The 27093-nt window shown below is 46.9% G+C and overlaps 1 protein-coding gene across 2 annotated transcripts in view; it reads left to right on the plus strand.

Moving 5' to 3' along the window:
• The first annotated feature begins 4002 nt into the window (after window positions 1-4002).
• The window catches only part of CTNNBIP1 (catenin beta interacting protein 1), a 47841-nt gene continuing 24750 nt past the window's right edge, over window positions 4003-27093 (plus strand). Inside the window, exon 1 of one of the 2 annotated variants that reach the window (XM_077151382.1) lies at window positions 4003-4256. In XM_077151382.1, the coding sequence (XP_077007497.1) occupies window positions 4016-4256 (241 nt within the window). In that variant the 5' untranslated portion in view covers window positions 4003-4015. The remainder of the gene's footprint in view (window positions 4257-27093) is intronic. The other variant, XM_077151384.1, reaches the window with a different exon arrangement.

Here is a 27093-nt window from a genome sequence, read left to right on the forward strand (position 1 = left end):
AAAGAGCTCAGCACCTCAGAATTTAGAAATAACAGTTAAAACTCAGGAGTAGATGTGACTGGTGTAAGAACTTACAATCTAGGAATAAGCCTTATTGAACATTCTGTATGCCTTAGGCTATTTGCTTTTAGGGATGGTAATTTTTTGTTTTTAATTGGACAATAACCAGCAGGAAAAAAGGTGATAAATAGAACTACTGTGCTTAAAGGATAATAGGCTGAGTATCTGAACACAAATTGCGGTCCTATGTTGCTTTATCTTTACTAGATGACTGGTATATTGAGGCTGTACAGACAAAATACACTTACAAGAAATGTTGATCTATCAAAACACTCAGCCAAAGTGATGAATAATTATTTTTTTAATAATGTTTCCACACACAGTGCAAGCAGTATTCTGTGATGTAGGAAGGATCCACCTATCATATGCTGCTGATACCAACACTCTGGGGACAGGTTTGCAGAGATCCAGATGTTTCACAGCTGTACATATCCCATGCATGACACAAAATATGTTTATTCATTGATTGACAAAATGCTTTCATCATTGTGTTTAATAATTCCTTATTATCTCCAAAGTAACATTAGATGGCAAGTATTTGCCGAGGCAAAACTTTTTTCTAAAATTTTTTCAAAAGGGTTCCCTTTTAAAGGGCTCCAGTAAGCAACCCCACCTTGAATGGGTGGAGACACATCTCCATGGAAACCATCTAATCAAAAGTTACCACCCACAACTGTGTGGGTCACATCTCCATGGAAACAATAAAAAAGATCCCACCCAGCAATATTGAATGAGGATTAAAAAGCATGGCTTTTCTGGGGTACACGGCAGTTTCTAACCGGCACAGCATATTTACACATTTATTTATTTATGCAATAATATTTGTTAAGCATCTTCCATGTGTCAGGTACTGACTAGATGGAAGTGGACCTCAGAATCATGGTCCTTGCCCGCTCAGAATTTATGGGCTATGCTGTACTTGGGCATGCATTGGTTAAGAAAAGTCTCCTTGAAGAAAACCAAAAAAGACCAACTATTCAGTCAAATGAAGTAGGAATTGGGGGAAGAGTTGCTGAGGCAAAGGGAGCTGCACACTCAGAAGTCCTGGATCTCGAAGAAGGACCTGATCAAGAATAGGGAGAGGCCTATATGTGGCTGGAGCCCAGTTGGCAAGAGTGGATCAGGCTTCATGGTGAAAACAAAGAGAAGTCATTGACTAACGGAGGACTGACATACTAGTCCATTTTATGAAATTCCCTCTAGTTGCTGTTTGGGCACTGGATTGGAGGTGGTAGGGAGACCAGCTGGAAGATTGCTTGAGTCAAGGTGAAAGCTGATGTTGGATTAAATTGGGAGAGGGGAGTTAAGAGGGAAAGAACTGACTAGATTTGAGGTATGATTTAGGCTGGATATGAGAAAAGAGTGGCATCAAAGATGCTCTTTAAGTTTGTAGTGTAAGCAACTGGGTAGATACTGGTGCCAGTTACTGAAGGGGAGCACCAGAGGAGAGACAAATTTGGGGACCCAGTCAGTGTAAGATGCTGTGAGCAGAGCTGGTGCAAGGTCTCCTTGGGAACCAGGGAGGCCATACATATGGAAACATGGGAAACCAGGGAACACATGCTTTGCTAGGGATAGCTCTTTCTGCCTCCCTGTCTCTCTCTACCCTCCTCTCCTTCCAAACCTCTACTCAGTTTCTGTCATCAAAATTTGCCTTATTCTCTTAGGATTTTTCATGTAGCAGGGGAGGAGGATGAGGCTAACATTTTTGAGATCATACCCTTATAGTTCTTAAAACTTGAGTTTCCCTTACAATTCCAATTTAGAAAGCTTCAGAGAAGGGCTTGGATGGGCTCAACATGGGTCATTTCCCTACATCTTGACCAATAGTTAAGAGAGTGCGGCAGTTGAATTCCTTCAGCTTGAATACGTCTCCCCTTTGTTGTTTTCTGGGGAGGAGGAATAGCATTCTGTAATATCTCATCAACATCTCTTGGGGGATGGGGAAGCACAGTTCCCCTAGGGAGAGGTGGTGCTGGGCTGTCAGAAATAACAGATGTTTGCTACCTCCTAAGCAAATAGGAAAACTCTTCAAATATCTTACTCTAAGAAAACCATGCAGATGAGTGGTGTCTGAGTTAATCCTGAAATAATGAGGATACCTGGAAATACAAAATTTTCCAAATCTGAGCTGATGGGGTAGATGGTGACTGGTATTTTTTTTTAATTAAAAAAAAAATTTTTTAAACATAACAACATACAAACATGAACATTCTTACCATATGATCATTCCTCTCTTAGTATATAATCAATAACTCACAATATCATCATATAGTTGTATATTCATCATCATAATAATTTCTTAGAACATTTATATCAATTCAGAAAAAGAAAACAGAAAAAAGTTCATATATACCATACCCCTTACCCCTCCCTTTCATTGATCACTAGCATTTCAATGTACTAAATTTAACATTTGTTCCCCCTATTATTTATTTTTAACCCATATGTTTTACTTATCTGGGGACTGGTATATTGATGAACACAATGTTGTTTTGAACTATAAAAACGATATATTTATGAAAAGTTTGCAAGAAGAAAAACACCATTATTTTATCAATTCTTCTGACCTTCTCCTTTAAGCGCACATTTTAACACTGTGTATACATTATGTTTTGAGTTTGTTTGATTACAATTTACTTGTTTTATTTAAAATTATTTACATAAAAATAATTTGAATGTGTCAGTTAATCTCCTTCTGGGAAACTTGAAGGAACATCTCGTTCATTCCTGGTAAATATTTGCAGAGCTCTTGCTATGGGCATGGTACTCTTCTGGACACTGCCTGGTGGGGTGTCACACTAGTAAGCCGCATTCCTGGCTTTTAATAGTTCACAATCATGGCTTCTGATAAAAAATTAAAATATCCCTTAATTGTAATCAAAGTACATTTGTTAAACTAGTAAAGAGTAATATGGACCTTACAGAATATAAACACAGTAAAGTAAAAAAAAAGTATTCCGTGTTCTTCTTGCATAGTGAAGGGGAAAAATGTAGGGCAGAGTGTAAAAGAAGGGAGGAGTGGGACAGAAAAGGGGTTTAAAAAAAAAAAGGTTGGGAAGGAGAGACCGGAAGGTTTCTGATTGTGATTAGTCGCACCATGTAACCAGGAAGTTTAAAATGTTGAAAATGAGACTATACTTAAAAGATTTGTGTCCCTTTAAAAAGGGAAGGTGAGTGCCAGAGAAATGTACTGTTTGCCTAAAATGGGCTGTTTCAGTTCTTTCTCTCCAGATAGAGCCAGACTAAAGAATGAGCTCCTCCCCATAAAATGTATGCATTACAAATAGAAAAATATACTGAGTTTAACGGACCCCTGGAGGCCCATCCCTAGGCTCTCTGGGGTCCATCGACTCCAGGATAAGAACCCTAGGAGAGGCAGGCCTCAAATTCACGGCCCGGAAGGTAGCGAAGTCCCCACTCAGTGAAGCAGAAGACCACGCCTCTAGATGTTTTGCAACATCGTGCGTTTTAGATCCTGGGTAAATCAGCCTCCCCGAAAATTCAGCCCCATGTGGCCTCTCCCGTTTTTAAACATAGACCGGTGTGTGGGAGAGGCCATTATTTTGACGGGATCACTCTGCTCCAGGAGCAGCTAGGGACAGGCTGAGTTGCTTTGCCGCAGCGCCAGCTCCGTCCTTGCTCCGGCCCCTCCCTCAAGCCGCCTGCTCCTCGAGCCCTGCCCGACTTTCCCTTCCCAACCCCAGGACTCGCTCCTTCTGCTCCGACCCACCCGCGCATCCCCTGGCCCCGCCCCCAAGCCTCCGTGCCCCGCCCCATAGCCTGAAGCGCCCAGTGCGCGTCCCGAAGGCCCCGCCCTGTGGCCTGATTGATCCAATGTGCGCCCTGGGGCCCTGCCCCTGCTCCACAGGCCCCGCCTCCTGCGCCCCCCCCCCCCCGGCGGTCTCCTCCCGGGGGCGTTGCCGTCGCCTGACTGCGCCGCCCGCGCAGCCCGATGCCACCCCCTCTGCCGGTCCCTTCCCGGCGGCCTGGCGCCTCGCTCCCTCCCAGCCGCGGTGATTCACTGAGCGGGAGGCGGAGGCTTCGGCCGCTCCCGCTGCTGCTGCTGCTGCCGCTGCTGCCGCCGCCGCCGCCGCCGCTGCGGCTGCTCGCGCTGAGCGCGCCCCGGAACAGGCCGCCGCGAGTCGCGCTCCGGACCTGCAGCTCCGCCCGCCGGGCCGGGTCGGGCGGCCCAGGTAAGCGGCAGGGTGGCCCGCCCGCAGCGCCAGGGCCCGCGCCGCGCCGGGGCTCGGGGAAGCTGCAGGCCCTTTGTCTCCCGGGGAGGGGCTGCGGTGGGCGCCCCCAGACCGCCTCTGACCTACCGGCTCCGCCCGACCCCGGCGGCTCTGCGCCCTGGCCTGGGTCGGGCCTCCTCCCCGCCGGTCCCGCCGTCGCCACCCAGCTGCTCCGGACCCCGCCGCAGACCACCCTCCTGCCTTCGTCACCTTCGCCCGAGGTTCGTCTCCACAGGTGGCCGAGTCTCCCACCCTGTTGCTCAACCCACCGCGTCGGCTGGGATTGTCATCGCCCGTCAGCCCTTTTGGTGTCCATGCCCGGTCTCTTCCACAGTCGCGTCCCACTCAGCATTCTGGCCGCTTACTTACCCTCCGTGTAGAGCCCCTCCATATTTTCCCAAACTAAACGCTTTCAAGGACTTGCCGCTGAGTCACCATTCCTTTCTCCCTAGTTTGATTGAGCCATTGTTTTACTATCGTTTCCCCATTTCCACCTCAACCTGGTGAGTGTTCTTAGAAGGTGCACACTGGAGGCACATGTCTCACCGGTGTGGTGTGTATGCGATCCTGCAAAAGCAACCACCCAGAGCCCCAAACTGCACTTCTCACCCCCTTTTCATTACCCCCATCTTCAGCCACCTTGCTTTTTTCTTGAATTTGATAACCAAGACACTTGGATCTAGACACATAGGCCCCTGAGGCCTGCCTTCTATGTGCTGAACTTGTGTGAGCAGTACCTGCTGTCAGGTGGGCTCTTGGGAAGGTGGAAGGGGCTGGATTGGCAGCAAGTCAAGAGTTTTATGAATAATGAGATGTGTGGCTTTCAGCACCTCCTATCTGAGGATCTGAAGTATGCTCCAGCTGTTAATTACTTTGTCTTCTGTCACTCACAGGGCTTAGGGAAGTGTGCCTGGCCTACTGCTGGATAATGAGGTTGAGGGTTTGTTGGTAAGGGATCTAGAGGTAAGAGTTTGTGCTGAAGTTCTCTCCTAAAGTTTCTTGGCTCTCAGCTTCCTGCTACAACCGCTGGGCTCTAGTTCCTGGCCTTAAACGCTAAGTGATACTGATCTCCTGTGCCATTAAGGTGTCCAGAGATACCAAGGACTTTCTCTGATTTAAAGCAGGACTTGAATCACAAATAAAGACAATTGCTGTTAAATGCCAGCGTGTCATTCATGATTTCCTGGTGGAGTTAGTGATCTCTGTAAATACAGACCACCTCTATGGGACAGAGATTCATTCATTTGCTTACTATATGCCAGGCATCGTTCCAAGTAATGGGGATACAGAGTGAAGAAGACAGATATGAAGTTCTAGCTCTTGTGGAGCTCATATTCTAAACGGAGGGGAGACAGGCAATAAACAAGTAAACAGATAAGCAAACAATAATTCCAGTAGTGGTAAATGCTTTGAAGGTGGGTAGTGGCCAGAACATGTAAGAATTTGTAGGTCGTTATGAGTTGGGGTTTTATTCCAAGTACACTTGGAATCCACTGGGGAATTTTAAACAGGGAGATGATAAGATCTAATTTAAGTTTAAAAAGATTACTCTGGCTGCTGTACAGAGACTGGATTATAAGAAGCAGAGGTAGAAACAGATACACCAGTTGGGAGACAGACTTTTGCAGCTACCTGGCAAGAGATGATGGGGGTGAGTTGGGGCCAGGCTGGTAACAGTAGGATTGGGGAGAAGAGGTGGAACCAGTCGTTCCCCCCTGCAGGAGGCTGAGAGCTTTAAAACAAAGCTTGGGGTAGAGAATTTCTAGACTTGGCTATGCTCAGGTTTAGTTCAGCAACTATTGTGCTAGACTCTAGTAACGCAGACATGAATAAGCTCTCATGCCTGACTTCAAGCTTATAGTCTAGTGGACCTTGTGGTTTAACTCAGAGCAGTTCCGTGCTATCAGAAAGGTGCTCCCAGAACAGGTCACCACCTCCTTGATAAAAGAGGGCTTGTAGATATAAAAACCAGTTATAAGTGGAAGAGGGCAGAACACTTGACTTTGTTCCCTTATCTGTCTCCTTTATTTAAATGGGAACATCATTGCCCTGCCTCTGTTGTAAGATGTTGCACAAAGAAATTGGGACTTTTCTCATGGTGGTTGGAAAAACAACTTAGTGGCCATGAACTTGAGCCATGAACGAGGCTAAAGCTTGCTCTCCCTGCCGCTCCAAATTGTGCTGTCAGAATATAAGAGCAAGAGGACTTTGGGGGTTATATAGGCCAGTCCCCTTCTGTCACCCTGAGAGTATGGTGTCTGACACTTCCAACCCTTATTTCAGCTCCATGTGTATGTACATGAGTCTAAACTTTCTGAGGTCAAAATATTTGTTGGATTTATCCTTGATCCCTCAGCTGTATCTACACAGGGCCCCTGCATAACGTGTAAATCATCAAATAATCGTTAACTTGCCTGGGTGCCTCATAGTACCTAAAACTAGAACCCAGAAATCCTCCCCTTGTCCCTTTCTTTTTTATTAGACCATGTTTCCTTGTGAATCTTTCACCAAGGTAACACACAGTAAACCCAGCAGCCCCTCGCCTCCTCATGCTCTTCGAACAGGCCAGCCCTTCCTTAAAGGGCCTGTTCTCTCTCCTTCCCTGCCTATGGGGAAGGCCACCAAAGGTGCTGCTAGTGGTTATATGATACTCAGTAAACATGAAGCTTAGCTCTTAACCAGAACATGGACTTTGTACCAAGACTATCTGCATTTGGATCTTGATTCTGTCTTTAGGAGCTGCATGACCTTCAGCAAGTAACTTAACCTTTCAGTTTCCCCATCAATAAAAGAATAATACTTCCCTCAGGTACTTGTTGGGTCGATTAAATTAAGTAATATCTAATAGATGCTTAGAACAGCATCTCGCACTTAGTGTTTTGTGCACTGAAGTAGCCTATTGCTTAGACTTTATAGGCACTCAGTGAATGTTTGTTAGGTTGAATGGATTATCAAGCACCTGCTATGTGCCAGGACTGTAGGAGGTGCTGGAGATACAGCCAAGAGTAAGAGCAGCTAAGATGCATGGTCTAATGAAGCTTATACTCCAGTAGGAGAGACAGACAGCAAACAAGTGAACAAAATAATGTAGGACAAAAGGAGACAAGGGGAAAATAAAACAAGGCACTGCAGTAGAGAGTGACTGGGATGAGGGTTAGGGTCATAACTTTAGCTAGCTCTGAAGAGGTGACTTTTGAATGAAAACATGGATGATAAAAAGGAGCCAGCTGGGCGGGCCGCGGTGGCTCAGCGGGCAAAGTGCTTGCCTGCCATGCCGGAGGACCTCGGTTCGATTCCCGGCCCCAGCCCATGTAAAAAACAAACAAAACAAACAAAATACAATAAAACAAGAAAATGTTTAAAGATGTTTCCCTTTCTTCCTCCCTTCCTTCCTTTCATCCTTCCTTCCTTCTCTCTGTCTTTCCTTCCCTTCCTCCCTCTCTCTTTAAAAAAAAAAAAGAGCCAGCAACAAAGATCCATAGGGACAGCTCCATGGACAGAGAGGGCAGCAGGAGCAGGAAGCCCAGTGCAGCTGGAACATGACAGATTAGGGGTCGGAAGAGTGGAAATTCACTGGACAGGAGGTTTTCTTGGGGGTCTTGGAGAAAACTTGAATGCAGACTTGGAAGAAGAGTGGTGGAAGTGGGCCATCCTTGTCCTAAGCAGGCTTTTGGAAGCCAGCAGGTCGCCATTGTTGGGTTGATTCCCATCTCAAGGGTTAATCTGAGGTTCCACACTTCTCTGGCCTAGGCGCCCAGGACAGGTGGGCACTATCCATTACGTCCATGAAGGAACAGATTACGTGGGTGTCTGTGTGTTCTTCAGATTCCTTTGAGCTGTTTCCCCTCCCTGAGTGTATGTAGATAATCCATAAACATTTCTTAAATTGAATGAATGAATATGGCCAGCTCTTAGCATCTTGTCTTCTACAGCAGTATGTTCCATGTCCTTCTCTGCATGAATTAAGGTATTTGCTTGGCAGTGACTCTTTATTGACCTTGGAGTTCTGCTATTGCTGTTCTTTCTATGTGCCTCAAGGACATACACACATATCCCAGTTCCGTTGTTGGGGAGGGGGAATACCAAGATTGACTGGATAACTCTCCTACTCCCACCAACCCTCTCTTCGCTTCCAGGTTTCCTCAGAATATCCCCACGCCCTCCGCAGGGTTCCCAGCACCGTCACCTCTGGAACTTCCTGTTTGCTCAATTGATTAGGAACACAGTGGTACCTAGAAAGCATTGGCTGTCTGTGGTCTGGGCTGAGAAGACTTGGGAAGCTCAGCAGAGCAGGCTGAGAGTTGGCATTTCAAACCAGGGGTACAGCTCAGCAGGACCCAGAGCTGGCCTCTTTAGACTGGGTGCTGTTAGTAGGCTTTTCATCCTCATGCAGGCACCCCATTGTCAATTAGGGCCCATGTGTGCCTCTATCTCTGCTGACCTTAGAAGAGCAACATGAGTTAGTGGAAGTCAAATGGGTCTTGTTGTGCGTCACTTCCTGTGTCCTGGGGCATTTCATTCGCAGAATCAGAAATGCCTGTTAGTCCCATGTCATCTGTAACCTTGTAAATACTAAACCCAAAGTGGGTGCAACCTTTTTCTCGTGTAACTGGTTTTCTTAATATGAGAATGGTATGTGTTCATTTAGAATATGAGAAGTGAATGGTCTCATTTATTCCTCACTGTACTCTCTGAGATATGTAGCATCATGACCATTTTACACGTGACAAAACTGAAGCCTGGAAAGGTTAAGTGCCTTGTTTGAGGTCATGCCGGTCAGGGGCAGAGTGTGTGCCCTGAGCAGCGTGTTATAAACTACCTCTCAGCAGAAACTGTAGAGAAGAAAACAAAAATCTTCCTGAAGCCTGCAGTGGGTAAAGTTCTTCGGGTGGCGGGAGTTGGCTTACTGGCTGCTGCAAAGTTTGAATCCCAGTCCCTTTTCCTGTTTTGTTGAGTCTTGGACAAAATAATTAACCTCTCCTTGCCTTGTTTTCCCCAGTTGTAATTGGGGATGCTACGTGAATCTTCATAGCTCTCAGGGGCATAACGATGTATGAGCCAAAATGCTTTTGAACTTCTTTTATGAAAGGGAACTAAACACCAGTGGCTGCTTTACTCGGTTGTTAAAGCTCTATTTTGCCCTTATCCTCCACCAAGCCTTGTTAAAAAGGTAATGATGACCGTCTGCAGAGGGGAGTGTCCATCGTGGTGAGCACAGCTCGGGGGGACGGACCAGACACCGTTTCTCCCTACTGCAGTTCCCTATGAATTGAGTGTTGTGCCCATGTCTTCTTGGCTCCGGGTTGTCCTGTCCTGACTAAACTTCTGTAGGAAGGCGAGCACACTAACCCTGTCCTGACTAAACTTCTGTAGGAAGGTGAGCACACTGTCCAGGGAAACGCAACCGAGGAGGCAGAACTGAGGTGGGGGGGGGGGAAGGGCTTGGCTGCAAGATAATAAGAAGTGATAGTTGTCCACCGTTCTCCCTTGCTCCCCTCGCTTTTGATTATTCATTGATTCACTTAATGAATATGTATTGATCCTTTATTGTGATCCGGGCACCATCTAGGTACTGGAAACACTGTCGAAAGCAGGATAAAAATAGTTTTTCCCCATGCAAAGTTTAGAGTCCAGGGGCAAGAGGCTCCTCATCTAGTTGGGATTGATGTGAATAGAGAAAACATATCGGTGAGAGGACTTTGCTCTCTGAGAAGCAAGTTGGGATGTAATTTCCAGAGGTAGCTGCCATCCCCACTTATTAACTGCCCTGAGTGGGCATTCTAGAATAGCAAGGGAATTAGTGGATTGAAGCCATCCTTTGGTGTCCCACTTGATAAAAGCTGCACTTGTGTGGGCATCTTTAGAAACACTTAGCGCCCTGCAGCCACTATGCAAGAGCTATTTCCCTGAAGCCTTAACCCTTTCACTGTTACTTATACTCAGGTCGGGGAGGAAGGATCACAGTGCTGGACTTTTTCCTGGAGTTTCAAGTTATGTCACAACCCTGTGCTTTCCTTATATAATGGCAACCAGACCTTGTCTCTCCAGAATCCTTTTCCTGCCAACTTTAGAAAGCAGGAGTGATTCTGCGGCCTGGACAAAAGGAGACACGAACACCCGGGTGCCATGTATGGTGACAGGTCAGGGGTGAAGATGGCTTTGCCCAGGGATAAGCTGCGTGGTCCTGTCACCTGCCTCTCCCTCTGAATGTGGGCAGAAGCCTTTGCTGGCTGTCTGCCCGTTCTACCCCAGCCCTGGCCAGAGAGGGAGAGCAAGAATACGGTGTGCTTTGCGCTTCCAGGGGCCTGGTGCTGGATAGACTCAGCGAAGAGAAAACGCTGCCCCCACCTCACTGTGCAGACACTGACCCAAAATGGGCTCAAGGACACAGGTGTCCACAAGTATCAGTTCCTTTGGAACCCCTATGGTTATGCTGGAGAGAGCGTACCTAGCAGCAACTCACAGCCCACACAGCTTATCCCTGGGCAAAGCCATCTTCACCCCTGACCTGTCACCATACATGGCACCCGGGTGTTTGTCAGTGTCTCCTTTTGTCCAGGCTGCAAAATCCTTCAGTATCTGATTTGGAGGAAATGGCTGGTATGGCAGCCAGGAGACCCAGTTACTTGTGTGGACTTCTTAAAATGAGGTTGGAGCCTGACAGGGACACCCTTTTCAAGTGGGAGAACGTGACCCACTTCCACATCCACTCCTGCCTGGAGAGCTGGGTGGGAGGTTTTTAAAGACCAACTCCAATTAAGGTTCCTTAGGCCTGGGCAGTGCCCAGGGAGCCAGCCCACTTGCTTCTTGCTACTGGGATCCTTGATCTGAAAATTGTCCTGCAGGAGACGAAGTTGCCATCTTGACCTTCTGCATTCCTGGATCTTGCACATGAGTCTCTTTGTGGAGATCAGAGTACCTGGGGATTCAGACACCCCTCAGAATGTGGACCCCACCCCTTTTCTTCCTGCTAAACCACCAGGTCAGCCTTGGCGTCAGTTTCCAAGGAGACCAGTTAGCCTGGACCTCTCTGCTCAGACAAGGCCATTGGCCCTTGTAGAATATTCCTCTGCTACAGAATCATGATACAAACTTGTTTCTGACCCTGTAGATTTTTTTTCTGTTCTCTCCAGGTAGAGACATTTTAATCATTTCTCATTTGTAATATATCATGCTTCACTTTAGGGGCAGGAGTGGTGGGGAGCTGGTTTAAATACATCAAGTATGAACACTGCCAGGATGATTTGATGATGTTAAGCTGGTAAAGTAGCATTTCTGAGCCATGGATTCATCAGATCTTATTTACAAAGGAGGGAGCCAAAAGCGGTCAGGTCACTGCCAAGGTTACTGAGCGAGACCTGTGATTGTGAGTGTGCTGCACATCCGGCTTCCGGCCCTGGCAATGGGTCAGCCCCCCTCTGTGTGTGGATGCCATTGGCACAGGCACGCAGGGCACAGGACATGCCTCAGAGTACCCCTGGTGCTGCAAGAAGCTGGGGTGTGGTGATTCTTAGGAGGACTTGGTGAGGCTTCCAGGCAAGCAGATGGGCTGTGGGTGCATCTCAGCCTGTCCCCACTACCTCTTGCCTGCCTGGAGCAGCCCCCAGGGCTTCTGCTGCAGCGCGATAGAGTACAATCAGCTGGGACAAGCACAGAGCCCAGGGCATCTCCCTCACTACTACAGTGCTTCTCCTTAGCTGCCCACGTGCCTGGACATTTGTCTTGGGTGTCTTGCTGGCCCCTCATTCTTACTTCCTGACCTTACATGAAGAGAAGAAGACCTCACAATTCACAGACTGTGATGGTGGGGGTTCAGGTGCCCAACATCAGATGCGGTGCTGGACCAGAGGGACCAGCCAGAGGAGTATTTTTCTTTTATTCTGATCTTCTGACTCCATTCCACTTTCTTTAAAAAAATCATTCATATTTTTAGTAGGTCACATACATAGTACATAATTCAAAAGTATATATGTTGAAAACTAAGACTTCCTCCCTCCCTGGATGTTCAGCCACCCAGTTCCCCTCCCACAAAGTGACCTCTGTGAAGCAGCACCTTGTTTATATACCAGTCTACACATATGCAAGGACATCCACACACAGGCAACCACACACTTGTACGCACACACTAGATATGTGGTCCCCAACACTGAGATACATGGTGCTGTGTACCTTACCATTTTCATTTAACAATAACTTAAGCCATTCCATACCTTCACCACCACCACCACCACCATCATCGTCTTTGTGATCATTTACCTAATGCCTCTTGAGCACTTGCTGTGTGCTCGATATCATTATAAGTGCTTTACTTATATTACCTCATTTACTCCTCATGACACCCTGTGAAGTTAGTGCCATTCCTATCCCCATTTTACAAACAAATAAACTGAGGCGCAGAGAGGCTGAGGAACTCATCTAAGGTAATTTAGAACCAACTCACTCTTTTTAATGATTCCATGGCATTCTGTTGCTTGGTTATACTTTGATTTTTATATGCTTTGGTTCTGTTGCTTGGTTTTACTTTCATACTTTGGGTGAGCACAGAGGCTCTCTATCTTGTATTACAGTAAAGAATATTCCTCTGCAGACATCTTAGTGCATTTGTGTATAGTCTGCATCAGTCAGGGTTCTCTAGAGAGGCAGACGGTTATATGTGTGTGTGTGTGTGTGTATATCCTGTATACAGCATACGATATATATATATATATATATATGTAAAGAGATTTATTATAAGGATATGGCTTACATAATTGTAAGGGCTGGCAAGTCACAATTCCATGGGGCAGGCCTGAGCTGGAAGAGTCTGGCCAATAAGAGTCTCCATAGGTTGGAAAGTCAGGGAGGAGTGGAGGGTGTTGTCTTGTGTCAGAAATCCTTCTTCCAGGAACCCTCACATAAGGCTCCACCTGACTGGGTGAGACCCACCCACATTATCAAGGTCAGTCTCTTTATTAAAGTCAACTGCTGGCAGATGCTAATGCCATCCACGAGCTCTCTCCACAGCAACATGTAGGCCAGTGTTGTTGACTAACCAACTGGACACCATAACCTAGCCAAGTTGACACATAGAATTAACCTTCACAGGTCTCTATAGGATAGATTCCTACAGGTTCATTTTTGGTGATGTTAAGTTTGACATCTTGGTTAAAGTGATATCTGCCAGTTTTCTCCAGAATAAAAATACCTTTTCTCCTGTGTAAATTAATGAGTAATCTATAAGGTGATACTTTCCTGCCCATGATAATTCTTTAAACTGTGTTTTCTAAAATGAGTGAGGTAGCTCTTAAAATGACAGTGCCAGAGAAGCAGGCCTTTCTCCAGGGCCAGGACTGGGAAGGTGGTGAGGCCCCCCAGATGTAAAATGGAAGGAGGTACCTACTGGGTCAGCCCTCAGAACTCACTCGCCTGATCCTAGTCTCAGTCCTGCTTCTTTTAGTTTTCTTTTTGCTCCATGTGCTTCAAACATACATAAATTTTGTTCAGATACCGCTGGCAGGATCATTCCTAATTTTCTCTGAATTTATCATTCTTATTGTATTGTAGCTCATTAATTTGGCTAATATAAAATGTTTACCATTGGTTTTCTTAGATCCTTAGATATATTAACACTTTGTTTAAAAATACAAATCAGATGGAATGTGTTTGTATGTTTGAGGAATTGAGTATATATTTTTGAGTGTTTTTTTATAGTGTTTTAAATGGGAGTTTCAAAATCGTAATAACAATTAAACATTAAAAAAAAAAACCAACAACTACTTCAGGCAGAATTGCTAGTGCAAAACATTCGTGTATGTGTTTAAAATGTTACGATTGCCAGTTGGCCTCCATGGAGATAGTAGCTTTTTTTGTTCTTGCTTTTTGGGTGCATGGCTGGGAGATTGAACCCGGGGCTCCCACATGGAAGGCAAGCACCCAAGAGATAGTAACATTTTATACATCCACTAATTTTGTACAAAAATACCTATTTCCCCCATACCTTGTCTAAAAGTTGTCAAACTTTTTGTTTGTTGCTAATCTGTTAGATGAGAAGTTGTATATCATTATAATTTTATTTTGCATTTTTCTGATGAGAAAATAGAGCATTTCTTCATATTCTTAAGAGTCATTTATGAACAAACGGTTGTATCCTTTGCCTATTTCTTAGGTTGGCAATCTTTTTCTTATTGGTATGCAGTGTTCTTTATATATTAAGGAAATTTGCTAATTGGGTGTAATGTATGTTACGAATATTTTCCCCAATCTGTCATTGTTCTTTCGACTTTATTATTTTTCCGTTCAGAGAGTTTTGATTTTCATATAAGAAGATTTTTAATATTTTCTTTCATGACTTTTAGGTTTTGTTTCATATTATTTTCTTCTCTCAGTCTTTTCTTTTCCTGGGTTTTCTTCTAATATTTTTACTTTCTACTTAATACATTAAAACTTTGATCCAACCTGTCATTATGTGCCTCTAGTGGGACATTTCCAGCTCCAGTAGGTTCTTGCCAAAAATGTTTTACCTCACTGTAATTCTGAGGAGACAATTGAACAAATCTAGATTGGGGAACATTCTAAAGACAACGGTCCTGGACCCTTAAAAAATATTAGTGTCGTGATAAACAAAGAAAAGCTGGCGAGCCATTCAAGACTGAAGGATGGCATGGCAACCAAATGCAATTGGTGTCCTTGACTGAACCTAGATTAAACACTAGATACAGAGTACAAGGGTAGTTTAATGGTAGAATTCTCACCTGCCATGTGGGAAACCTGGGTTTTGTTTCTGTTTTTTTTTTTTGCATGGACGGGCTCTGGAAGTTGAACCCACGTCTCTGGCTTGCCAGGCGAGAATTCTTGCCACTGAGCCACCATTGAACCTCCCAATTTTATTTTTTTTGCCTGATCTGGAAATCGAACCTGCATCTCCCACATGGAAGGCAAGCATTCTACCACTGAACCACCCATGCACCCAGAGACCCACGTTTAATTCCTGGCCCATGCACTCAAAAAAAATTCAACAAATGATGCTGTAATAATGGGCTACTCACCTGGAAAAAAAAATAAAAATGACCCCCACCACACAGCATACAAAAATAAATAAATAAACAAACAAAACCCACCAAAGTTAATCGGGACCCTTGATCAGATCCTGGATTAAACATCAAATGATTAAAATCTGAATTAAAAACCTGTAACGGGCAATTTGGAAGTGATAGGAAATTGAGGAAATTTAGATATGAGTTGTACATCAGAGGACATTACTGGACCAATATTAAATTCCTTGGTGTGAAAATGATATTATGTTTATGTAGAAGAATGTCCTTAAGAGATATATGATGTCTGTAACTTACTTTCAAATGGTTGGGGAAGGAAATAGTATCTCCACATAAACCCTCCACAGAGAAGCACCAAGCGGTCAAAGTTAGCCATTCGTGACTCCGGGGACAGGGCATTTGGATGTTCATTGTACTCTCATCTTTCAAGTTTTCTGTGGCTTTGAAAATGTACAAAATAAAAAGGTAAGAAGAAGTAAAACCACCTTTGTTCCATCTGGAGTTTATTTTGGTTGTGGTCCCCTTGGCTTTGCCCGGCTCTCTTGTCCTGGATTCCTGGTTTCTTTCCCTTTCTCTTACAGCATGTTCAGCCTTCTCTCTGAGTTATTCTTTTGTGGACTTGAAAGTTTTTTATGGGCAAGTTATCTTTTGGTAGATTTATATAACTTTTCTGGAAGCAAATTTCTCCTGTATGTTGATACCTGTATTTTTTTTTTTTAACATTCCATTATGTGCTCCAAGTAGATTTGCAAAGAACTTTAGTTGTCTGGGATTTAAACAAAGTCTTAATCCTCACGACTACCATGGAACTAATATGTAGTATAATCGCCCTCTCTCTGTGTACCTTGACATAAACTTTTTCCTTTTCAGCTGAGGGGTTTTGCCGGAGGACAGTTTCTGCTTGTATTCTGTGGATGTAGGCTTTTAAAAAGTCTGGTTCCATTTTGTGAAGTGTGACAGTTTTGAGTGATGATAAATCCCAGAGTGATTTGAAGAGTGAATAAAGAAGCATTTGCAGAGTCCCCTTGGGGGAATGGCAAGTGTGGGGGAAAATTCAACTTCCCCATTTGGAGAATTTCTGATATTCTCACAAGCGGTGGGGACAACCAAATCAATAGGCTGAGCCCTCAATCTTGGGGTCCACCCCTGTGAAGCTTATCCCTGCAAAGGATAGGCTAAGCCTATTTAAAATTAGGCCTAAGAGTCACCCCCAGAGAACCTCTTTTGTTGTGCAGATGTGGCCTCTCTCTCTGTAAGCTTCCATGGCAAGTGAACTTACTGCCCTCCCCCCTCCACGTGGGACGTGACTTCCAGGAGTGTAAACCTCCCTGGCAACGTGGACAGAAATCCTAAAATAAGCTGGGACACAGTTTCAATGGATTGAGAAAACCTTCTCTACCAAAAGGGGCAAGAGAGAAATGAGACAAAATAAAGCGTCAGTGGCTGAGAGATTACAGAGTCGAGAGGTAATCCTGGAGTTTATTCTCATACATTATATAGATATCCCCTTTTTAGTTTATGGTGTATTAGAGTGGCTAGAGGGAAGTGCCTGAAACTGTAGAGCTGCTACAGTAAGCCATGTTTCTTGAAGATGATTGTTAATGATACAGCTTTCTCAGTGTAACTGTGTGATTGTGAAAACCTTACGTCTGATGCTCCTTTTATCTAGGGTATGGACAGATGAGTAAAAAATATGGATAAAAAATAAACAAGTAATACGGGGAACAAAGGTTAAAATAAATTGAATAGATTGAAACACTAGTGGTCAATGAGAGGGAGGGGTAAGGGGTATGGTATGTATGAATTTTTTCTTTTTTATTTCTTTGGCTGGAGAGATTTAAATGTTCAAAAAATATGATCATGGTGATGAATACACAACTATGTGATGATGTTGTGGGCCATTGATTGTACACTATTTATAGAATGTTTGTATGTTTGTTTGTTAAGGTTTACAATAAAAATATTTTTAAAAAAGAAAAGACTGAACGGTGTTAACAAAGCATTAATAGCTTTTGTTCTGGGTGGCAGGGTCGTGAGTGTGTGTTCTAGTATTCTCTGTGAAATACTGTTATATGTTGTTAAAATTTCTCTAAATAAAAACATTAACAAAAAAAAAAAGAAACAGTCTTGGGTGAGTAGTTGGCCTGTAAAATCAAGAGTCATCTCATGTGCGGAGCCCCGACAGGCCTACTTTGCCATGAGCTTCTGGTCTCCTTCAGTGGTTTGGTGACTAATGGTTTTGTGGCTTTGGGAACAGGGGCTGTAATTACAAATGGATGATGGGGATTTGGCTTCTGAACTGGTCTGTTAGGGTGTGCCTGGTTCTGGGTGTCCATGTACCCATTGGGAATGGAGATGGTCTGTTTCTTGGACAATGGCCCCCTTGTCCTTGAAGCCCACTCCAGCAGCTGGCCTAAGCTTTTCCACAGTGGCCCTGGTCTTAAGTAAACCCACCAAGTGACTTTGGGTGGATCCCCGCTGTGATAGGTGCTGTGTCTCCTGCCTTCTCCTCCCCAGGCCCCATAGTTCCTGTTCCATCAGGAGTTTTCATCCTGAGGCTACATCTCCCCCCTCCCCTCCCCAGCCCCACGAGTTAATTGAATAACCACATGGCAGAATCTGAAGTTGTCTTTGTTTAAGACATTTTGATAGCCAGCTTGTTAAACCTTTTTGGAGGAAGGAAACTGAGTCCCCAGCAGCCTCTTAGGGGGAGGTTTCCGCCTTCTTTGGGTTATTTTCTGCTGGGGGCGAGCTGGAGGGGAAAAGAGAGGGACAGTCACACCCCTGTGTAGTAGGACAGAAGCAGTTATCCAAACAAACAAGCCGGCTGACTGTACTGGTGGCCTGGGAAAAAAAAAATCCTTGAAATTTATAGCCAGGATGACTAGGTTTGAGAGATAAACAGACACACCTGTGTTTTAAAGCAAATTAGCAATATTTCTATGCTGAGAAGCTATAGAAAAGAGGCCCTAAAACTTGTGTTCTTAAGAGCTTGGCAGGAAGATATTTTACCATGGGGTTGGCGGGTAGAACCTCCCAGCTGGGTCCCGGGCGACAGGGACCTTGAGAAGGAGGCTGGCTGTGGAGGCGGGAGGTGCAGACGGCCACCCCTGCAAGCCCATCCTGCAGTAGACCTATTGATTCTCTGTTCTAACCCTCACAGCAGGAAGCAGAGGCTTTCCGGGCCCTGGGATTGGGAAGGATGCAGGGAACCTGGTTCAGGAAGCTCGTTTATCTGCACCAATTCTAGGACACTTTAGTGGAGAAAAAGCAATGGGGGAAGTGGAGAAGCAAAGGGAGAGGATCTGAGTGGGTTGGAGATCCTCGAGCAGGACAGCCTTGTCGCTGGAGAGTGTGCGGTGACCCTCCAGCCCAGGGAGGGCCGGGTTGGGTGTGCCTCTGAGGACAGGGATGGATGGCCCTGGGTGCGTGAGGGTGTGTGAATGCATTGGTAATGGTTCTCAGTAAAAGGTCCTTTAGTCAGCTGGCTGGGAAATGTGACCCGTATTCTGATAAATAAATAGCACAGCATAGAATCAGAAATTAGAGCACAGGTTACCAGGGGTGGAGTAGAAGTGGGAAATGGGACAGTATGGCTTAATGAATGTAGAGTTTCTGTTTGGGCTGATGGAAAAGTTTTGGTAATAGATGGTGGTGATGGCAGCACAACAATGTGAACATAATTAATACCATTGAATTGCAACCTTGAAAGTGGTTAAAATGGGAAGTTTTATGCTGTGTTTACCACAATAAAAAAAATTTTAAAAGCTACCGATAGAACTGTACAACACAGAATTAACCCTAATGTAAATAATAATGGTTCATCAATTGTAAAAAATATGCCATATTAACACAAAATGTTAATAATGGGGAAAACTGTAAGGGGCTATATGGGAACTGTACTTTAGGCATGATTTTTCTGTAAACCTACAAATGCTCTAAAAATTAAGAAGTAATAAAAAATAAATAAACAGCACAGCATAGGTCACCCCCCCCTTTCCTCTTTAAAATAAAACCAAAAACATGTAGATGTCCTTATTTAATTAAAATGTTAAATTGTGACTCCCCAAGGCAGGGTGGTTGGCATAGCTGTGGACAGTGGGGTCGACAGCTTCCATTGGTTGAAGTTTCTGTTGTGGCCTCATTCTCTGTTGGCCACCCAAGGTCCGTGAAGCCTCCCGGCCAGGCCCATCCTTTAGATTATTAGTCTTGGAACAGGTCCTTCCAGCCTGAAGTTGACTTAAGCTTGGGCTCTAAAATGATGAGCCAGAAATGCAAATGGAGCTTTCCCTTGGGGGGCTTCACTAGCATGCCAGGGCGCATCTGGTGTTAATCCAAGTCACTAGTAGGAAAGCTGACCTTCTGCCACCACTTCTCACCCATGCTTTTTTGACTCCCTTGCTTGCAAAGCTTCCTGCCAGGTGCATAGCCTGTGGGGAAGGTCGGCCCACCCGGCAGTCCTTGTGCCAAGGATGGGGGCTGCACCCATGAGAGAGTGGGGCTCTAGCCCTTACACTCAGTTATGCATAGATGGGAGCTGTGCATTCTGCACCATCCATCCTCTGCAACCTGCCGGAGGCTGAAGGTCATGGGTCGGATTGAATTAGAGGAAAATCCGCAGCCGGATTGTGTAGGCGCACTGGTTCCTGACTTCGGCTTTCAGGCTCTGACTTGGCCAGCTTTTAGAGCTCCAGCTGTTCTCTGGGAAGAAAAAAGAAACTGTTTTAAAATTAGGCCGAAAGTGCCTTTCTTCCCTTCTGTCCTTATTCTCCTACTGCGTGGAGATAAAACCACTGCCTGGCTCCTTGGTCAGAAGGACGGGGCCTGCTGACCTCACCCGGGATGAGAAGGTCCTGATGGGGAGGTCCTGGTGTGGCCAGCAGGGACCATCTAAAAGTACCACATTCCTTTCCTGTGGGCATTGTTCTCGGCTGAATTGAAAGAGCTGTCAAGCAGGCAAGAAGAACCAGAAGTTCTAAACAGATGCCTTATACCAATCCAGTTATATAATACATACACACCGGCTCTTTACATTCTTTGATGTCTTAAAATTATCCCAGGGGAGGATACCTTAAAGCTGGGGAGTTCCCAAGTGAACCCATCTCTGGCTCCTCATCTTTTCATTCGTTCCGCCAACATTTATTGAACCCTAGCCATGTCTGGTTGTTATATCCATCAGAAACAGAGCCTGGAACCCTAAAAGCTTTTCCAAACCCACAAAAACATTGGAAACTCGAGAAAAAGGATCAGCTCCCTCTACTCTTACTGAATTATATGAAAATCATATTTGATGAGAGATGTCGGGAATTTTAATATGTCTCTGAGAATAAAGCTGCCTGGGTCTTAAAACCACCCTGTGGTCTGCCCTCAGAGAACTCTCAGCCGAGTGGTGGAAGCAGACAGGCAGACACCCAGATGCAGTACCGTGGGTGGTGCTGCAAATGGAGGAAATTTAGGCAGATGTGAAGACACACATCTCAAGGAAATGACTTAGCAGAGAAGAATGAGCAGGTCTTGTTCTTGCAAATAAGAGTGAGAAGGGCACATCAGACAGGAGGCATAACATGTACAAAGGCTCAGAAATGTGGAGGGAGCCTGGTGCCTAAGGCGACCTTGAGATGGCCGGAGCAGGGTTTCTCAGCCTCGGCGCCATGGGCTTCTGGGGTATGTATTCTTCATGGATGGGGCGATTTTGGCATCGTTGGATGTTTAGCAGCATCCCTGGCCGCTGCCCAGTAGCAGCCGCTCAGTCATGACAACAAAAAATGTCTCCAGACATAGCCACATGTCCCCTGTTGGACAAAACCACCTTGAGGACCACCACCACGGAGGGGATGTGATGCAGGGCTGGGTCTGACTGCTGGGCCTGTGCTGGGCCTTGGAGAAGCTGTCTTGAGGCAAGTTTGTGCTTTGCCGTTTCCTCTGAGATGCCTGCTCTGGAGCAGTATGGTTTGTGCAACGTGCCTGCAGGTCTGTGAAGTGAGAACGGCTTGTGGGACTTGCTTGGTAGGAGTAGGGGGTGTCATCCAGGCACCAGCATCAGGCAAGGGATGGAGGGCGCAGACCCAGGGACCCCTGCAGGGCTTGGCAGGCACTCTTCTCCCATCTCAGTGCCTGTGTCTTTGCCCTGGTGGTTGGGACAGCAGGGCTTGGGGCAAGGGCAGGCTGGCGCTGGTTGTCGTGGGGGCTGTTTTGAATCACATCAGGTGGGTATTTTGCTGCTTCCAGAACATCCACCGACTGGACTTCATTAGAGGGGACGTGGGCACCTAGTGAGATCGGCAGCCTGGCCTGTGACTTGTTGAAGGGTTAAAGCTGAGAGGCAGGTCAGGGGCCTGATCACCCCTGTCCCCGCAGACCCGCCACCAGCAAGGAGAAGGCCCGTCCATCTGGACTCTTTTGCTAACCTAGCTCGGGGTGGCCTACCAGTGGCTAAGTGGGGTGACCCACGATAGGACAGACAGGATGCTGCATATCAACAGGCCTTTGCAGTGGTGGGGAGGACTGCAGGCTTTTTCCTGTTACCTTGCATTACCATTTCCAAATGGCTTTTTAATTATCTTCCAACTTTAAGCTTTGATTTAAAATCTACAGAAAAGCTGAAAGAATAGTATTGTGATACCCATTTACCTAGATACACCAACTATTAATATTTTGCCTTATTTGCTCAGCTGTTCCCTCCCTCTCTGTACACACTTTTTTCTCAGTCAGTTGAGAGGAAGTTGTAAGCACTGAAATACTTCACCCTTAAATACTTCAGCCTGTATCTCTTAAGAACAAGGATATTTTCCAATGTAAAATAATATAATTATCACACTCAATAACTGTAACATTGATACAATATTATTCTCTAATAAATACTCTCTATTAAAATTTTCCCAGTTGCTCAGTAATGGCCTTTATGGCCTAGGCCACCCCCTTTCCCCAGCTGTTACGCTGCCTTATCTTCACTTCTGTTGGTTCTTCAGTTGGTAGTAGTGTGGGGCTCTGGCTTTCTTTCTTTCTATAAGGTGGATTTCATTTATTTAAGTATGGTGAAAATGCCTCTTTTGGTGTCTGAGCCAGAGTGGGCCGGTACCATGCAGGGAAAGCATGGCTTCAAAGCCAGGTTCTGCCCTTAATAGCTTCGTGACCTTGGGCAGGCCACTTCCCCTCTCTGGGCCTCAGTCTACTCACCTATAAAATGGGAATAATTCCTACCTTGCAGGCTTGTTGCGAGGAGTAAAATGAGACAGTGCACCACATACTGACCATTACTGGCGCTATGCCCTCAGAAAATGCTCCAATAGCAACATAATTATTACTGTTCTGCCAGGGTGCCTGCCTCGGGAGAGCAGGAAGGAGCTTGGAGCAGGCTTGGAGCAGGCTTGGAGCAGGCTTGGAGCAGGTTTGGATTGGATGGGTGACCTGGGGGCACCCTTTGTATTCAGGCTCGTCCCTTGAGCTCCCTGCCGCATCTTGCAAAACCCCTGACTCTCCAGGGCCGCTGTGAGGGGGCCTGCCAGGCCAAGCCGAACTCTGGCGCAGCCCGTTCTGGACGCTGAGCCAGCGCTGGGCTGGGGAGGCTGCAGCATGGAGCGTGTTAATTAAGGCTGCTGCTGTGAGGCCTGAGGACGGGAGCTGCCGCTTAATTACAGCAGGGGAGCTGTGGACGTGCTCCGGTGGCCCAGCTGTGGCGCGGCGCCACGTGGTGTGACTCCCAGCAGGCCCGGTCCCGGTCTGGAACTTGGTTCTCTGCATTTGCTTGGACACCAGAGAGCATGTGGCATCATGTTAAGAGCCCATGGCCTGGGTTTGAGTCCCACCCCAGCAAAGTCTGGCTGGGGAAGCATGGGCATGTTATCCTACCACCCTGTGCCCTGTGCCCTCATAAACCGCATAGGGTGGTTTGTGGTGAAGGCTGGGCGACTTAATATATGAGTTGAGAGCAGCACTGGGCAAACAGTAAGCCAGAAATGTGTGCAAGCTGTCTCTCTAAAGCAGCAGTTCCCAACTAGGGGTTTCTTTTGCCCTGCAGGGGACACATGGCAATGCCTAGAAAGATTTGGGATTGTGACAATTTAGAGGGGTGCTGCACGTGTCTAGTGGGTTGAAACAGAGGAGCTGCTCAACAGCTGGCGGTGCTCAGGATGCCCCCCACCCCCCAACAGAGAGTCATCCACTTCCAAATGTCCGCAGCACCAAGGTTGAGAAGCCCTGCTTTCAAGCAAGTGAGGGTCAGCCCGCCCAGGCACTCTTCACCCCAGCCATTCCTTTGAGCCACTTGGGCACTGCTAGGTGAACAGGGAAGAAAAGGGGGAGGAAAGGAAGCAGTTAATGTTTAAACCCTTCATTTCTTGGTGTTTAACTTTACCAACCACTCCCCCGTCCCCATCCTGTAATGTAAAATATCAGTTACATTGTCTGTGTCATCTTCTGAGTTGAACTATTAGCAATAGTAATGACTGTTGTGGAGTGCTTACTATGTGCCAGACAGGTAAGTGCTTGATATGTGCCCTCATTTCATTTTCACAGTCAGCCCTTGAGGCAGGCACCTCACAAGCCCCTTTTGGCAGATGGGGAAACTGGCACTTGGAGATGGAAAGGGCTCTAAACTGTCCAAAATGCAACACCTTACCTTCCCCCAAACTGCTCCATCCACCTCTGCCCCATCTCAGTTGATGGGAATGCTGACCTTCAGTAGCTCAGCCTCAAAACCTGGGGAACTGCCTGCCCCCACCCACTCATACCCCACTCTGGGGCCACTGGCGAGGCTCTGCCTACCCACACAGCTGTCCGAAGCCTAGCCTCCCCGCACCCCTTCTGCCACCTCCCTCACCCAGAGCACCAGCCTCTCCCACCTGGTACCCCCGCCTGGCCTTGTGCTCCATAGCCGCTCTCCATTTTGGCACTCATGTGGCCCCGGTGAGACCAGATCCCACCTAGCCTCTGCTCACAGTCCTGCAGTTGCTTCCCTCCTTGCCAAGTCGAAATCGGGAATCTCACGGAGGCCAGACCCCCACTTTTGCTTTGCTCTGCCTGTGCACATGGATGGGTTTTCTCGCTTTTTCTCAGCAGCCTTTGTGTTTGGACAGCTCCCACATAGGTCCCTGTCCATGCTCCAGAGTTCCCTGGGGGTCCCAGCCCCCCCCCCACATCCTATTGAAAGTTGCCCTCTTCACCCCACCCTCCTGCTCCCCTTAACCCTGCTTGGTTTACCAGAGACCTGCCACCTTCTTCCATGCTGTATTATCTACCTATTGATTACCTTTTGATTATTATCCATTGTCTCCTCACTAGCATGCACATAGGGCTTGTGACTGCTTTTTCTCTGACATCTCCTGGGACATGGTAGGCGCTCAGTGAACTCAGGAGCCTGCCTGAGAAACCATCCATCGTCTGGTCCCCTTCCCCGGGGGCCCTCCCCATCTCCTCTCCCTATCAAGTATCCATCTCCTCAGAAGACCCCTGTCCTCTTGGTGGCTTGCAGTTGCCTCTTGACCAGGGCTTGATGCTCCCACTTGGCAGGTGGGACCTTCATTAGCATGGAAACATTTAAAACAGGCTCTAACATTTTCTCCTGTACTTTCTGCCCCAGCCACAGGCCCCATCTGTCCCCTGAATGCGCTGTGCATCCTAGGACATGCCCTCCTTTCTGGGCAGCCCACCTCACTAATCCTCCCCTTTACTCCTGTCGTTCCTTCATCCCAAGGCCCCCTTCCCCTGGCTTCCAGGCCTCGGGACCTCCAGAAGTGCCCTTGATGTTTTCCAGCTCTGGCTGGTCACCATGTTCTCTGATCCTGCCTCCAGAACCTTTGTAGATGCTCCCTAGAGTGCAGAATTTTTCTGAAAGCCCTCCTGCCTGTGTCTTCCTCTGCTTTCTAAGCCCCAGCCAGTCCTAGCCATCCAGCCTGCTCTCTGGGCCTCCCCTACCCTTCACAGCCACAGCTGCTGTCCAGGCTCTCACATGTCCCTCCTGCCATTCTACCTGTCAGGATGCCCCCAAGCCCTACTACCCCTCACCATCCTTCTCCAGCACCCCCAGTCCGGGTGCTCCCATTAGGTCAGCGAAACATCTTCTTCTGTGTTCCCTTGCTCCCCTCTCTCTATTCAGCTCCAGCCTCTTCTCCAGGCTGCAGCCACACTGATTGTGTCTCAAACTTGGCCATCTCCCTGTGGCCTAAATGCCTCATCTCATTCACTTTAAAGACCAAAGTGGTCCTGCTTCCCCCGCCCCCACCCCACCCCCAAGCATGGAAGCTGAACCCAACCCTACTCTTCCTCATCCTTCAGATCCTAACTCTGGGGAGGCTGCCTATCCCCCAGGGCCAGGTGAGGCTCCCTCTGTGGCTCTCAGGCCACCTTGTGCTCACCTTCCATATCATTTATCACATGTCTGAGGACAGATTTACCTGGGGGATGATTAATTAATGTCTACCTCCCCCACTCTCTGGGGACCCTCCCCATATGTGGACCAGGTCTGCTTTGTTCACCTGTGTATCCTCAATGCACAGCACAGGGCCTGGCATATAATAGACATAATGGGCATTCAGCTGGTGTTTATTAAGTGAATAAATGACCTTCTTTGCCTTCTGAAGTGTGATTCCTGTGACAGCAATGCTTTTTCCCTTCCTCCCTGCCCCATGAACTCCTATTCATCCTTCAAAACCCAGCTCCCATGCCTTCTCCCTGGTACCTTTGGTGACCTCCCTCTCTTCTCTGCTCTCGCCAAATTTTGTGTACACCCTCCCTTGGCCACTCTATCCTGGGCTCAGGCACATGACTGGCACACAGGAAGTGGTCGTGGCTTCACATGGTATTTCTTTTGGGCCATCAACATGTATCATTGGTTCTTCTCTTTCTGGTGCAGTATGCTTTCCTCAGCTGGTCAGTCGACTTCTGACAGGCAAGCTCAGTGTCCTGCCGGCCTCGGCACCACTTCCTCCCAGGCCTGGCTCAGTCTTTGCACCCCTGGAAAGTCCAAGCAGTGTCTACTTGGGGTAGTTTGAGAGAGGCCTTGGCGTCCTTATCTTATTCCAGACCAGCTACAGCTTGGGGGCCCAGTACAGAGCCCCTTGTTCAAACGGATTAAGCATTTCAGCACAATGACAGTAGAGCCCTAAACTGAGTGGGGGGCCCTGTGACAGAGAATGTGATCTCCTTTTTACCATCTGGCAAAACAAAGGCGGGAGAAGGGGAGCGGCCCAGCTCAGGCCGCACAATTGCTCAGTGCTGGGCTGCACTAGAAACAGAATCCCACTTCAGGAGCCGGCCTGTGGTCCCCCGGGTTTGGGAGCCTAAGTTTCTTCCTCTTTATACTGGGAGTATTGATCTGATGGGTTATAGAGGGCTATGAGTCCCTGGAGTGCCTGCCATCAGGAGCATGACAGCATGCTTTTCCCCTAAAGTCGTAATACAGAAGTTCCTGGCGGGTTCTTGGAGGTCTGAGCCCCGAAGATAACTGGCTATCCTGCTCAGTGAAGAAACTGAAGCCCTTTAGAAGCAGGAGAAGGCTGGCTTTTTTCATCTCTTTTTGAAGGAATGTAGGGACTTGGGTGGAACATTCCCCAGGGTTGCTCCGTATTCCAGTGCTTTGATATTGAACAGAATAAAAAGAGCAATTAGTCACTCTAACTGGCCCTTGCTGTAGGGGTGATTTGGGGGGGAAGATGGTGATGATAGGTGACTGCTCCCAAAGCATCCTCTGGCTGAAGGGACCACAGAACAGAGACTCAGAGGTTTAGAGTGTCTCCCTTTAGTGTGTGTGGGGGTGGGGGTAGGAGTGGAGG

Source organism: Tamandua tetradactyla, chromosome 2 (assembly GCF_023851605.1).
Source record: "Tamandua tetradactyla isolate mTamTet1 chromosome 2, mTamTet1.pri, whole genome shotgun sequence".
Classification (NCBI taxonomy): Eukaryota; Metazoa; Chordata; class Mammalia; order Pilosa; family Myrmecophagidae; genus Tamandua; species Tamandua tetradactyla.